The sequence below is a fragment of the Dama dama genome, chromosome 31 (genome assembly GCF_033118175.1).
Source record: "Dama dama isolate Ldn47 chromosome 31, ASM3311817v1, whole genome shotgun sequence".
In the NCBI taxonomy this organism is placed as follows: Eukaryota; Metazoa; Chordata; class Mammalia; order Artiodactyla; family Cervidae; genus Dama; species Dama dama.
In genome coordinates, this window is record NC_083711.1 from 59,089,122 (window position 1) to 59,104,430 (window position 15,309).

General features: G+C 41.4%; 1 protein-coding gene across 5 annotated transcripts in view; it reads left to right on the forward strand.

The window, feature by feature from the left end:
• Positions 1–15,309, forward strand: part of PHLDB2 (pleckstrin homology like domain family B member 2) — a 112,249-nt gene that overhangs the window by 82,146 nt on the left and 14,794 nt on the right. For 4 of the 5 annotated variants that reach the window (XM_061134167.1, XM_061134166.1, XM_061134169.1 and 1 more), the window contains 3 exons: positions 1,511–1,651; positions 2,870–2,969; positions 10,213–10,420. In XM_061134167.1, coding sequence (XP_060990150.1) covers positions 1,511–1,651; positions 2,870–2,969; positions 10,213–10,420 — 449 coding nt within the window. The remainder of the gene's footprint in view (positions 1–1,510; positions 1,652–2,869; positions 2,970–10,212; positions 10,421–15,309) is intronic. The other variant, XM_061134171.1, reaches the window with a different exon arrangement.

The following is a 15,309-nucleotide window of genomic DNA, read 5'->3' on the forward strand; positions in this document are numbered from 1 at the left end:
AAAACTTCCTTAGATTTTACAGATGCCTCATTTCTTCCTTCTAACAATCCCATGATATGTAAGGGACTGAGACTCAGTGTCGGTAAGCAGTTTGTCCAGAGTCATCACAAGCAGTGCATTTGGTCCATAGAACAACAGTTTTTTATTACCTATTTTAAAATAAATAATTTCTTATTCCAAACACGTTGCCCTCTTAGGACATTTTATGAATACTCATGAACTGTCCTGGTGGCTCAGTGATAAAGAATCCGCCTGCAGTGCAGGAGACCCAGGTTTGATCCCTCGGTCAGGAAGAGTCCCTGGAGAAGGAAATGGCAGCCCACTCCAGTATCCTTGCCTGGAGAATCCCATGGACGGAGGAGCCTGGTGGGCTCCATCCACGGGGTCGCAAGAGTCGTGCATGGCTCAGCCACCAAGCCACCAAACAATTTTGTTTTGAAACTTTGAACTATAATCAAACCCTTACATGAATTTGGCCCCAGAAGATCCTAAGCTGTCAGTCAATAGACCTCCCAAAGTAGGTGAGTTCTGGTTCGTTATGCCTTTCTTTTACCCTTCTTAAAGCTACCTTTCCTATCTATTATCTTTGGTTAAAGGACCATATCTCCTCACTACTTTTAGGTTAATAAATATCTATTATAAATAGATAATTGTTAGGTTAAAATGCAGATATTCTTCATGATTGGAATGTTGGAAGATTGATAGCAAATTTGATATCTCAGAGTTGCATTAATTTTTAGATATTTCAAAAGCCCGAGTTTAGTATTAAAATGATCCAACCTAAAGAACCTCTAATTAGGAAATAACTTTCCTATCAAAGACATTTTGGGGAAGGCCAAGAAAAATGTGGGTAAGTTTCAAGTTGGCAAAATGTTGCCTTAGGAGTCTGAAGAAAAAAAAAACTGAAATGGTCAACAGGAGGATTTTTAAATGTGAGGGACTGCTGTGGAGGCCCCTTGGTCAAGGTCTTTTTTTCAGTCTAGAAGGATGCCTTCTATGGAAACATTATGTGGATTCGGAGTGTGTTTATGTAATTGAAACATGATTCCGTCTTTAAGCCAGTATCCCTGTTTGTACTGTCTCTTCATCTCCTTCCTTCTCCCGTTTCTTATTCTCCTCGCACTGGGAGCTGTGCGATCACACAGAACTGTCCAGACAGACAAGGGGGGGACCTGCTTACATGCTTTGTCCACTGACTGTTCCGCCATCCACATGGCAGCCACCATAATCACTTGGAAGTTGTCCTGGGGCCCCAAGGCAGCCGGCACTACTGTCAAAGTGACAGGTGGATTTTTCTGAATTTTTCTAGGTTCAGTAATAAATTCTTCTCATGTCTATGTGTCTTACCAAATGTTATCCCAGGTCTCTTAGCGAACATAAGTTGAATAATTTTTTTCAAGACTGTGTTAAAATTCCAAAGCTTCTTTGTAAATGCATACTTCTTAATTTCTTTAGTGACCTGTTTCAATTAGTCAAGTTTTGCTATTCTGCTTTACATTTGCACCTAAAGCATTTTAGAAGTCTGGAAGAAAGGAAAAAACAGCACCAGGAAGGCCTCTATCTGAGTGACACTTTGCCTCGAAAGAAAACCACACCTTCCATATCCCCACATTTCAGCAGTGCTACTATGGGGAGAAGCACCACCCCGAAGGTAGGACATGGGGAGAAGCACGGGCTTCACCGTCAGTGAGTCTTTCTGGTCTTATTTTGACTGACATGCAAAGGCCTTAAAGATAATGCTCAATAATAGACCATTAAGTTTGCTTGTTGGGCAGACATCATGACTGAATTGCACTTTCTATCCTGTTCAGAGGACATTTGGAATTGTACGCTCTGGGACCAAAGCACCTGGTCCAGGGTATGTTCTGCCACCACCACACAAGTGGTGAGTGGCATTCACTTTCATGACACACGCCCAGGGCTGCATTCTAGATCTGGAAATTGGAGCATGTAAGCTCTGGATTCTAGGAGTGTTAGCAACCAATATTTATTGGATCGTTTCTTGGAACCTGACACTGGGCTGTGCCTTTTAGGTGTATTGTTTCACTGTAAAACTCAACAACACCATGTGGTAGAGTTATTAATCTAATTAGTGTCCCCATTGTACACATGGAGAAACTGAGGTGGAAAGAAGCTAGGTGAGTGGCCCACGTGTCCTCAGCTGGTTGGCATTGAAGCTAGAATGTCAGCCCATGTGGTGTGATGCCTGAGTTGCCCTCGCTCCTGTTCTGCTGACTTGCCTGAAGGGTCATGGCAGGATGAAGGCAAGGGCAAGAGAGAAGGAGGTTCTGAGTGGGACAGATGTTGGAGTCCTTCTCTTGCCCTTAATCAGAATAACTTTGTTTTTTATCTATTTTATAAACTGGTGTTCCCAGAATGTTTTACCCTAGGATTTTTTTATTTTAAAAGAGTGCTAAAACCGCTGGGACAGCTAGTAGGATTCTCCAGTTTCTAGCCCACTTGATCCCTAGGAGCAGATGGAAGCTGGTGCCCTTGTGATGTGTGGATCGCCTCTGTCCTTGTGCATGACGTGCATGAGTTTTTGTCCCTGCATCCACCCTCTGCCCCTGGCGCATGAAGGGCTTCTGAGTTTTTCTCGAAGGTGGGTCTAGACAGTGTTTTCCTATCTGTCTTCGCTTCTGGAACTGCTCCGTGTGGAGGAACGGCTGTGACGCTGAGGCTGCTGCGAAGTTCTGGGCAAGTGACAGCAACTGGTCTGTCCCATTTAGCATCAGTACATTGGTTGCAAAGACCTGACTTGGCTGCCTTCTGCGCTTAATCAGGAGTTAGGCAAACAGTGATGTGGCCGTGTCCGAAAGGACCACTGGGCTTGCAGCTTGCCTGAATTGTTTCCTCCTGGTTCTCACAGGGCCACCTGCCCCTGGGACAGAGCAACAGCTGTGGCAGCGTGCTCCCCCACTCGCTAGCAACCATGACCAAAGACTCAGAATCTCGGAGGATGCTCAGAGGTAGGTATTGTCTAAGCCCGGGGTCATGCCCATTGTCAAGCATTAGAATTTCTCAGGGACAGGGAATCAGAACAGAATTGGGGGTCATTAGGCAGGGGATCAACCAAAGTCCTAAATGTCACTTTTTAATTTTTATTTTTTAAATTTTATTGAAGTATAGTTTACAGTGTTGTATTAATTTCTGCTCTACAGCAAAGTGATTCAATCAACTTTACTCTTAATGTGTCCCCTTAGAGGGGGAATGTATATATAAATCTCCTTATTGTTGTATTGAGATAAGTTTCCTATATGCACACGTGGCGGGTATATACCCATGACACTTTTTATAATTGCACTGGAATTCTCCATTCAGAAAGGCCCCTAGAGAATTACTAACCTTCTTATCTGATTGAAAGAAAGAAAAAAAAAGACGCCTGAGATCCTGACAGATAACCAGGGCACTTGGCTAAGTCACTCCCCTGGTTTGTGGCTGAGCCACTCTCCCACTGGAGGAACGACTCATTGAGCTAAAGATTCACTGAGCTAACACAGAGGACCAGCGGCCCAGCAGACTTTCCTCAGGCCTTCTCATGTGGGCTGAACTTTTATGCAGTTGTTAGGTTTCAGGTAGAGTTGGATTCTCAGCATGTTCTATTTCTTTGAAATAATACATTGCATTTCTAATGGGATTCTCAAGCAGTCTGTGTACGGCTAGAAGAAAATACTCTAAGGCAATTCCAGAGGTGAGCTTCTTGTGAAGAAGATTAGATTTATTGTGTTAAAATGGGGCTTTAGGTCAACCTATATTGGCCTTGACTTTTGAGCAGGTATGGTGCTAGGTAGCAAAAATGCAAATAAATGACATGATCCTTGTCCTTGAAGTACCTAGTCTCATGAGGAAGACAGAAACATAACTGATAATTTCAATCAAATGTAAATGCAGTGTTGGAGGTGTGCCCAGGATGTGAGTGGGATGCTGACAGGATGATGGGCATCTTTCCTCTCAACGTGTTCATTTTGAAGCTGTTCCCTCTAAGGTGGCCAGGATGCAGTTCTGACTACTTGACATCTTTGCTAATGTCACCAGAGAATAGTCACTATTGCCGTCAAAAACATGTTTATATACTGGTGTATATATATGCATGTATACATAATGTGTATGTGTGGGTGGCTAAGTGAGATGTACATACATATATACGTATCCTTGAAAGAGGATTTCATATCATTACCAGTGTGATTTAAGAGTTAAGAGAAGTTATGGTATTCATAAAAGTGGTTTATAATATATGAGAGGTTTTATTTATTTTAATAAAATGCATTTGACTTCTTTTTTATCCTAATTTCTTAATAAACTAAAAACATCCCATAGTTTATAAATAATTAAACATAAATGAGTATATTTGGCCTCATTTATTATTGTTCACTTGTGGGTCTAGTCTATTTTCTGTTGAAACATTTTTCTGTGAGATTTATAGACTTCTTTTTGAATATTTTTCCCACTGGCTGAAGACATCAAAGTTCAGATTGGCCACAACACATACTTTATGTTGAAATCTTTTTCCTTAAAATAGAGAGTAAGAAACACTAGACCTGTACACCAAATAGATTTGTAAAAATGAAGGGCTATAAACAATATCATTTAAGAGGATTCTTGTGAGAATATGGTGAAACTGAAGGGATGTTTGGTCTCGGTTTTTCTCATCTGTGTTCCCCTCAAATAATGGGATGCCCTATGTTAGGTTCATGGAGAAAAAACTGAGCCAGTTCCCTTAGGTCACATTAGGTACCATCTGCCAAATCTGTTGTCGTTGACCTCTTTTGTGCTCCTGTTCTTCACTGGTAGGTCTTCTGTGCATCCCAGAGGCCCGCAGCCTCAGTCCTTCCCTGCTGCTGCTCTGGGTGGTATTCCTCCTAAAGAGTTTCATGTCGTGATGATGAGACAGTTCCCAAAGAAATAGAGAAGCATCATGTGTGTGCTGATAAGAGGATGTGATATATCTTGTGAGGCCAGCCTGCCACCTTTGACTCCCCCACCCAGAGGAGGAGCGGGTAGGGACTGCAGTTTTTAGAGCTACAACAGACCGTAAAAGTTGGCAGCATTTTCTACTAAACCCATACAGGTGGCCCACAAGGACTAGGAAGGATGAATCATAATTTCATTTAGAATTGTTCTACTACACTGTCAGTTGTTGGCACCATTAAAATAGCAAACGCCAAGTAAAAAGTCCATGGCTTTGAAATGGACCTTGCACATTTTTCATGAACTCAAATAAAATAGACCTTATCATTTTCATGACTTACACTATTAACTTAAATGACCTGTTTTTTTGCTGCTTGTTCATAATGGATCCATCAAGGACAATGGTGTAAGTATAAGCCTTCCTTCAATAAGCACCCTTGTGATAGGCCTGACAGTGTGACTCATGCAAACAAAGGTCTGAGAGCAGAGTTTAAAGCAAAGAGCCCAGGAACTCCACTCTTAAAGTGGTAATGGTTATTGGCTTTTGTACAACTTGTGAACCGTTCCTTTGTAAGCTTTACAATGAATGAAATCTTTGTCCTTTTTCTTCTGTCCAATGCAGGAAAGTCCAAGAAAGGTATGACAACCTCCCTTTGTGGTGCTTTTGTTTCCAGCAAGTAGTAAAAGGTCATGTCAAGTCATCTTTAAGAAATGATCAGATTTAAAACTGTACAATGGTGGATTTTTAGTCTAATGATTATTTCTTTTACACAATAGAGGGAAATTGTTGCGCATTTGCTAAAAACACAATGCTGCGTGCAGCTGCTGTTCATTCACAAGCAGCTCATGACCCTCTTTGTCTTGGTTTTTTATTGCAAGGTCAGATCATGCAGGAAACACGAGTGATTCGGAAGCATTGCTTCATAAGACTCAGTATCTAGATAAAGCAAAGAGTGGGCTTGTACTGTGTATAGACTAAGTGTAAGATATGATGTTTCTCCTTTATAAAGGCCAGGTATAAATAAAGCAGGCTATGTGAGGGGATGGAAGGATTTAGGAGGCTCCTAATATTCCATTTAAGCCTTAAATCCTAGTATAGGGTGAAAGTGAAAGTCGCTCAGCTGTGTCTGACTCTTTGCGACCCCATGATCTATACAGTCCATGGAATTCTCCAGGCCAGAATACTGGAGTGGGTAGCCTTTCCTTTCTCCAGGGGATCTTTCAAACCCAGGGATTGAACCCAGTATAGAGTGAAGAACTGTCTAAATGACTGGCTAGAACAAATGATTCTTATGTGGCTAGGTGATAGTAATGCAGGGCATTACAGAACTGATTTGTTATAAAGTTGGATCAACTGTGCTTCAAATCGTTGAATGGCATATTACAAACCTTAACTTTAAAAAGCTATTTGTTAGCATCTTCTTTGGAATAAAGAATTGTTTTATAGATATAATCTTGTTTTTATTCTCCCTGTTTTCTGGTTGAACATGTGTGACGATTTCTCTCTCTTTTTTTCTATAACAAATCGTTTTTTGACTGTATGCATGTATCAGAAGCTTGTTTTTGTTTTGCTGACTTCTTGAATTCTTCTCTATAAACTCAAATTTAATCTAAAAATATGAGTATCTCCCCTTGTCAAGCTGGTACTGGTACTAACACTGTCAATGACTGCATGTTGGAAGGGTGTGTTTTTCCTGTCCCCTTGTCACCCTTTTTGATCTTGTATCTTTTTCCCTTTCTCTGTCATTTTTCTCATTCCTGACTTGTCCTGCACTTTCGTCTTCCGGCTGTGGACTATGGTTAGGAAGAATGAATTTCTCAGCAGGTGAGAAATTGTTAGAAATACTGATTAATTTTATCCTCTTAAACCCAGGTTACAAATTTAGGTCATTGCATTTTCTGTATTAAGGCCCAGATAACCATTTTAAGGTATATAAGATACATTTAGAAAACATTAGCAAGATTATATATCCCATAGTGGTTAACTCACAAAGGACTTTTCAGGTGCAATTAGCCAGAATTCATAGGGATTGGTACTTTAAAAATGATAATAATAAATGGGCCTTGCACATCCAACCTACTGGCTCTTCTGGGACAGTGAAGAATGTTGAGTTGGTTTGGGTTCCATGTATGTACTACGCTTAGTGCCCAGCCTCAGGTGTTACCAGGTCTTACTTTATAAACTTTGTAAAGTACCCAATTCAAACAGCCATTCCTGTCCAGTCAAGAAGGATTTAGAGTATTTACAAGGCCCATTTTACTCTTTAGATGTTGTTCCACTGCTGAATATTATTCTTGCCACATAATTTAAAAAGAAAAACAAAAACCAAGCAATCTCAGGGATTTCGGAAAGTCTCATTTCCCCCAATCCACTTACTTTGCCGCACCTGAAACAGTAGATGCATTCCACTTCCTTATTTAGTCACTAGTATATTTGAAATTTATTAATTCACTCAGTGACCTTTTATTTTGTGACATCTGATTACTGAACAAATGGGACTCGGTGCTGAACAGGACATATATGGCCCCCTCCCTGATCACCGACACTTGAGTGGAGGCTTAATCCGGCTCACACCTCTTCTGGTGCTACTTCACTACACCAGCAGTCATCCTTGGGCCTAACCCTCCTCCGTCTCCTGAGTCCCAATCGTATCCTTCTGTTCAAAGTATCTGGACCTTTAAATGGCCAGGCCAGAGCCTGGATCCCAAAACCAGCTCCTAGGAATCACGCTGGTGCAGTTCCAGGGTCACAAAGGAAAGGTCCATACCCTAATTTGTAATTTCAGGGATCACTTGTTTTTTTGGAATTGCTCAGGAAGGAGGAGGCTAAGCCAGGTGACAGGTGAGTTTGTTGTGATCAGTAAAGTGTTGCTGGTGGTGGGGGAAAGGAGGGGCTGCTTAAGGTGGATGTTCCCACTCATATTGGATCCACAGGAAACTAAAATCCTACCATGGAAGCTACTTGCTAGCAGCAGCCTCTTTCATTTAAGTTGAAAATGCAGGGTGTTATCCTATCACCGGAATGATGGGAGGCTCTCTGAGACACAGAGCAAAGAAATAAAATGAGATAAAACACACAGTGAGGCGACCTGGGGAAATCACAGCTGCGGTCCTAGCAGCACAGACTGTAACAGCAGCTGCTTGTGCCCACACTCGGAAACCTGGGAGTCGTTTTAGTTTCCTGTCTCCCTCCCCTGCAGGTGGTAAGTTCATGCTCTTATTCTGTGATGCATTTGGGGAAAAAATCCTGGACTATCTGAGGAGCAGGGCATAGTTACATAATCGCGTTACAGGAACTAGCTTTTCCTCACTGTGAAGAAACTGAAGGGAAGGGAGGTTGTGACAGGTCATCATCAAGGAGACAATTCTTCTGTTTTAAATGACAAGGTTGTCCTTTAGGGATTTGGTTTTCATACTAAAACAAGGAAATGTCTTCCATGTGATTGGTGCCAGCATGAAGTTCTCTTTGCCAACAAGCCTTTTCTGAAAGTGTAAAGAAAGATTTGTGTGTGACCTTTTCAAATAATCTCGGGTATTTTTTGTCCCTCCCTTTTCCATAATGAATAATTGGAAACAATTTAAAAGGAGCAGTTAGTAATTCCAAAAGTTCAAGTATCAAAGGTAAATATTTGAATAATGAATTATTTTGCCATGTTTAAGATTGAAAAAAAAAAAAGGCACAAGCTCCACGCTTATGAATGAGCTGGCTTTTGTAATGCTTTATGCATTAATCATTACAATTGATGCTGTTCTCTCTAAAGCCTCATGGTCTGCTTTTGTGTTTTGCATCTTTCCTTATCAAAGTGATATGTAGTTTTTACATATGTGTGTGTTTTTATAATTTATGATTACATCTTACATTAAGGAAACTTATTTTCCCAGAAATGCCTTAACCTGAACTAACTTATTTTAACTTCAGTATCTAAACTGCTCTAAACTAGTGGCATGGAAACCCCTCATGGAACTCAAATCATTTTACAGATTTAGTTTTGGTCTATAATGTTTTGTTGAAGCATCACAGATGTGGCATCTGTTTTTAAATGAAAATGTTTAATCAACAGCTGAGGAAGCAGTTTGGAATCACTTGCCTTCTTTTGCCTTCTGGCCTGTTTTTTTGGTCATTTCATTACTAATTAAAAACCTCATAGAAAGGTAGGTAGGGTACAAGAAAACAGGGAAAATCCAGATGGTCCAAATATATAGTCCTAACAGGCCTGGTAGTACATTTGATCTGGGAGAAAGTGATTGTGAACTATTGTATTGGCTAAAGAACATATTTTAATGAATCGAGGGATTCGTTTATCACTATGCCTCCTGATTCCTGAGTACATGGTAAACAGAGAATTAAAACAAAAGATAATTTGATTTGTGATACCCAAAATCAGCTACCAGAAGAAAGCCGTAGAAAGCACAAAGTAAAGCCTGTGGCCTGGCGTGCCAGCCAAGCAGGTACCAGGGTGAGGAGGGCCGCTTCACTAGAGGCACTTTTGCTCCTGTGGATATGATCCCTACTTTCATGCGGTCATCACCAACTAGCTGAAGGCTGGTGGTTAAGGCAGAAGAAGGAAGAGAGCTAAAAATGTACTAATTAGGCTGATCACAACTATTGGAAGGATTGTTGATTCTGAGTGTTTTAAATAAGTAATTGGCAGACAGGGGGATTTGAAAAAAAAAAAAAGAATGAGAAAAACGTGCAGTTGGAACATTAAGCAAAGTAGAAATGTTAGTGATACAGGTTTCTCAGATCCTACACCTAGATGATCTACTTGCTGTTTTATGACCAGATCAAGTGCCTTTGAAGCTGGAATACCACTGAAGAAGTGAATGCCCTAAGAGCCTCGTGTCACTTGTCATAAGAAGTCAAATGATTTCTCTGTATAAATGAATTATACAATTAAAAAAAGAGTCACACCCATTAAAAAAAAAAAAAAAAAGTCATCTTGCTTTGCTTAAGCCCAGCTATTGTTAGAGGATTCGAGGCTTGAATTATGTTTCTGTTTTGGTTTTGTGTGTGGGTTTCTATCTGAGCTGATGTAGTATTCTCTGCCGTGCTGAGATGTAGAAATGGCATAGGAGAGTGTCAAGTGATCTGCTGACCAAAAAAAAATCACTCACAAGACCACTTCTTTGAAACTCATGCTTGCCCTGAGCATGATGCTGTTTCTTTGATCTTCTTGGCTTCAAAACAAATTAGACCAAGGCCCCAACTTCATAGGCAGATGTTTTAGGTTGCTGGTTTGAGTCTTAGAAGATCTAAGACTGAAAAAATGAGGCATACGAACATATTTATGGCTCTCTCCTTAGGATATAATCACCAACAGATGAGTGAAGGACAAAGGCAGAAGTCTTCTGAATTTTACAACCGCACAGCATCTGAATCGAATGTCTACTTGAACAGTTTCCACTACCCAGATCACAGCTACAAGGACCAGGCCTTTGATACTCTGAGCCTAGACAGCTCTGACAGCATGGAGACCAGCATCTCTGCCTGCTCCCCTGACAATATCTCTAGGTAAGATGTGCTCCTGGGGAAGGGGTCTGGTTTGGAAAAGCACTTGCTCGTTTCAAAAAGTAAAGCCATCAATCTGAGGCAATATATATGTACAAGCCCAAATTTCTGAAACAAAAAGACCTACAATACAGAAGAGGGTTGAGTGTCCTGGTGGTCTTTGAAAGTACATTCTTTGTATCCAGAGTGACGTGAGCCAGTCACACACCATCTAATCCATTTTCTCCTTTATTTCTTTACACCTGACTTCACACGTATACTGTGCTTCAAAATGGATTTGCCTCTGTTGGTTGACTCCAAACTTCATTAGGACTGCTTGTAAAGATTTAACCATTCACATTTGTGTTCGTACTTCGAAGCAAGCAAAAGTGGACTTACGGGATTATGGACAAAGGTGCATCTAAAATATAAATCTAGTTATAGTGCTCCTTCAAGAGCTTGTGATGATGCCTTGTAACCTTTTAAGTAAAGTCAGACCTCAGAGCCTGGCATTCTAGATCCAGCCCAACTCTGCATTCATGCTGTCCTGCTACACCTCCCAGAGCTTCTTATTCATTGAGACGGCGATGAATTCTCAGATTTCTGTGCCTTTGACCATATTGGGTCTAGCCCTGGAATCATGTCATCTGTTGTTTCTTTTATTTATATGCTCATTCACTCCACAGATCCTTACAGAGTGCTCTGCAGGTAACAGTGAGCTGAAGTGACTCAAACCAGTTGCAAGAGCCGAAGGTGCACACCTCCTCCCAACTCTGATCAGTGATGTTGTGTTGATGGTCTGAGATTGGCCACAGTGGGAGTGTTTACGCCACATGATCAGGGGTTTTGTTTTACTCCAGAGAGCTGATTTACCAGCACACCACTGTCTAGAGTCAGTTCTTCCTTTCATGTGTGTATTCCCTCAACCTGTGCATACTGAGCGTTGAGAGTGTCTAGCATTGCAAAATGTCTTTACCGTCCCCTGCCCCCTCCCACTTGAGCCTGAAGAAAGTCTCCTCACCATTTAAGCTCAAACTTAAGTTGGAAACTCATGAAAATTTCTCCTTTGAGCATGTTTTTCTTTCATGTTTCCATGGAAGTTGATACTTTTTTCTATTGTATCACTGATCACATTGCAGTATAAAATTTTTTCTTCAGTAATTAATTGGCACATTCCTAAATGTCAAGGAGTATGTCTAGTTATCTTTTGGTTTCCACATTCAGCAGAAACCTTGGCACATAGTAGACATTTAGTTAGTGTTGGCTGAATAAACACCTCGGGATATAGTGGACATACTTTCAATTTTGATTTTTTTCTTTTTTTGTTCTGTTTCAATTGGCTGAGAACCATTATGATTTCAACCCAAGGAACACCCAGTGTTTAATAATGTCCATTGAGCAATTGTGTGTCTGAAGTGAAAATGACTAATTGAATGATGACCGTCAAACAGATTTTCCTCTATTGCGGTGAAGTCACAGGCTCAGGACAGGGGCTCTCTGGGCCTTGCCTGACAGCTAACTCTGCTGCTTGATGTGGGTCATAGATCTCTCTAGGTCCTGATTTGCTAATCTGCTAAACGGTGTATTGTTCCTTGAGTGCAAGAGGATGATGGATTTTTAAATATCTTTGTGGTAAATTATCATCATGTATATAGAATTTCTTTACAAAGTTTTGAATCATTTGCTTCTCCCCTTGCCCCGCCAAAAAGGAGTGACAGAGACAGAGAGAAAGTAATGTCAGCAAGGTGTGCTTAGCTTTGGGTTAGTGTCTCATAAATGGAAAGGATTTTGAGAGACCCAAATCTAACCAGATATTACAGCCAGGAAATTTGGGGAGTGGAGGAAAAGAAGAAAAGGGACTTCCCTGGTGGTCCAGTGGCTAAGACTCTGTGTGCCCAGCGCGGGAGGCCTGGGCTCTATCCCTGATCAGGGAACTACATCCATCCCACACGCCACAACTAGAGCTTCCATGAGCCACGACTAAGAGCCGGTGTAGCCAAGTAAATAAACGGATATATATTTATATATATATATATTTTTTTTTTAAAAGGATAAATGCTACATTTTTTGGTATATAGAATACAGTGTATTTTAATTCTGGCATTATAATAGGTGAAATATTGATATTACTGAATACATCCTACCAGAGAAGGAAAGGAATTCTTGGGGAAAAACACTAAAGCAACCATGAGAATTATAGGTATTTCTCCTTGTCACATGAGAAATTTAATTTAAATTTAAGGAGAGGACTATGTAAAGACTAAAGATAATTTTTTGCTGCCATTATGATTTAATATCAGAGGGGTTAGTATTTCACTTCATTTAATATTGGAAAATGCAGTATCTCACTTTTTAAAAAATGAAAGACACCTGAGTGTGTGGAATGACTAGGCGTCGAAGCACCCATCTCTTGCTCTGGGTGTTCTCATAAGGCACTGGCTGCTCCCACCAGGGTGTCCGAGAGCCATGCCGGGGTGCCGGGAGCTGACGTTCCCAGGTCCGAAAGCCCGTTCATAAATGCCAGTAAACTGACCCATTGCATGTGTTACTTTTGAATAACGGGACACCAAAGTCAGCAACTTGGCAACTATTGTGTAACAATGGAGGGAGGAATAAAAGTTGATGGTGCGATCATTTCATTTCCTAATATAGTGATCTCAGAGGGACTTTCTGGGTTTCTGAGACACTATGCACTTTTGAAAGTTGTTATTTTGAAAACATCAGACTACCTACCCAAATAATTGTGAATATTTTATAACAGGATTCCTCTGGGTGAACCCCTGATAGCATGGCCTTTTTTATCCTTTCTATTTTTGAGTCATCTTTAATAAATAAATACACTCTATATGTTTTCCTATGTTGGTGGCTTTTTCTGCTCCATTTTCTGCTCTCTACCCCTTTATCCCCTCCAAAAACTAAAAATAAGTGTACATCCCTTCAAATGATTCCCTCCTCAAACCCCATCTCTCATATTTGAAGGTGGTGAACGGCAGCATAGCAGTGAGTACAGAAAGTTACCTAAAAGGGAGCCATTTCAATCAGATTTGCCAAGATGCTTGCTCCTTGGAAGAATAGCTATGAGAAATGTAGACGGTCTATTAAAGAGCAGAAACATCACTTTGCTGACAAAGGTCCGTATAGTCAAAGCTATGGTTTTTCCAGTAGTCATGTATGGATGTGAGAGTTGGACCATAAAGAAGGCTGATCATCAAAGAATTGATGCTTTCAAACTGTGGTGCTGAAGAAGACTCTTGAGAGTCCCTTGGACAGCAAGGAGATCAAACCAGTCAATCCTAAAGGAAATCAACCCTGAATATTCAAGGAAGGACTGATGCTGAAGCTGAAACTCCAATACTTTGGCCACCTGATGTGAAGAACTGACTCACTGGAAAAGACCCTGATGCTGGGAAAGATTGAGGGCAGGAGGAGAAGGGTGTGACAGAGGATGAGATGGCTGGATGGCATCACCGACTCGATGGACATCAGTTTGAGCAAGCTCAGGGAGATCATGAAGGACAGAAAAGCCCAGTATGCTGCAGTTCATGGGGTCACAAAGAGTTGGACACGACTTAGTGACTGAACGGTGAACAGCAAGAATCTTAGATCTAGAGACTTCAGGACAGTAGCCACCAAAATCTCAATTTACTTCTTTTTGTTCACCCACCTGCATTTTCTTTAAATGGGAATGACTCCACTGAATGTGCCAGAGTAAGAGGGCAGCATTATTTCTGGCAGGTGCTCCCTGTGACCACCATCATTTTCCGTGGTTATTTCACAGAGAACTGACCCAGTGCTGCTAGCATCATGGATTACCAATCACCATGGTCAGAAATTACTAATTTGCTATTGTTCAGTCACTCAGTCGTGTCCAACTCTTTGCGACCCCATGGGCTGCAGCACACCAGGCTTCCTTGTCGTTCACCATCTCCCGGAGCTTACTGAAATTCATGTCCATTGAGTCGGTGATGCCATCCAACCATCTCGTCCTCTGTCATCCCCTTCTCCTCCTGCCTTCAATCTTTCCCAGTATCAGGGTCTTTTCCAATGAGTCGGCTCTTTGTGTCAGGTAGCCAAAGTATTGGAGTTTCAGCTTCAGCATCAGTCCTTCTAATGAATATTCAGGACTGATTTCCTTTAGGATTGACTGGTTTGATCTCCTTGCAGTCCAAGGGACTCTTAAGAGTCTTCTCCAACACCACAGTTAGAAAGCGTTAGTTTAAGTGTGCTGTCAGATTCTCTGAATGTAAAAAATTGAAGCCAAAGTAGAAGATGCCTGCAAAGGTCTAGTATAAATAAAAGGAAGAGGGAGAGAGGAAACAAACATTTCTCTTTTGTGCCATCTACCTAAAAATATTCATGCTACTCTAAGATAAGCTTGTACCCATTTTATGAAGGAAAATAAATGTGATAAACATCAGGAAGATGGATAATAAGGAACTGATGTTTGGCATGTATAGTATGAGCGCACATCCTAATGGGAACTTTTTGAAGATAGGTAGAAAGAGGTCTCAGAGAAGGCAATGGCACGCCATTCCAGTACTCTTGCCTGGAGAATCCCATGGACGGAGGAGCCTGGTAGGCTGCAGTCCATGGGGTTGCGAAGAGTCGGACATGACTGAGTGACTTCACTTTCACTTTTCACTTTTATGCATTGGAGAAGGAAATGGCAACCCACTCCAGGGTTCTTGCCTGGAGAATCCCAGGGATGGGGTCACACAGAGTCGGACACGACTGAAGTGACTTAGCAGTAGCAGCAGAAAGAGGGCTTCCCTGGTGGCTTAGATGGTAAAGCATCCACCTGCGAGGCAGGAGACCCAGGTTCGATCCCTGGGTTGGGAAGATCCCCTGGGTAAAGGAAATGGCAACCCACCGCAGTATTCTTGCCTGGGAAATCCATGGACAGAGGAGCCTGG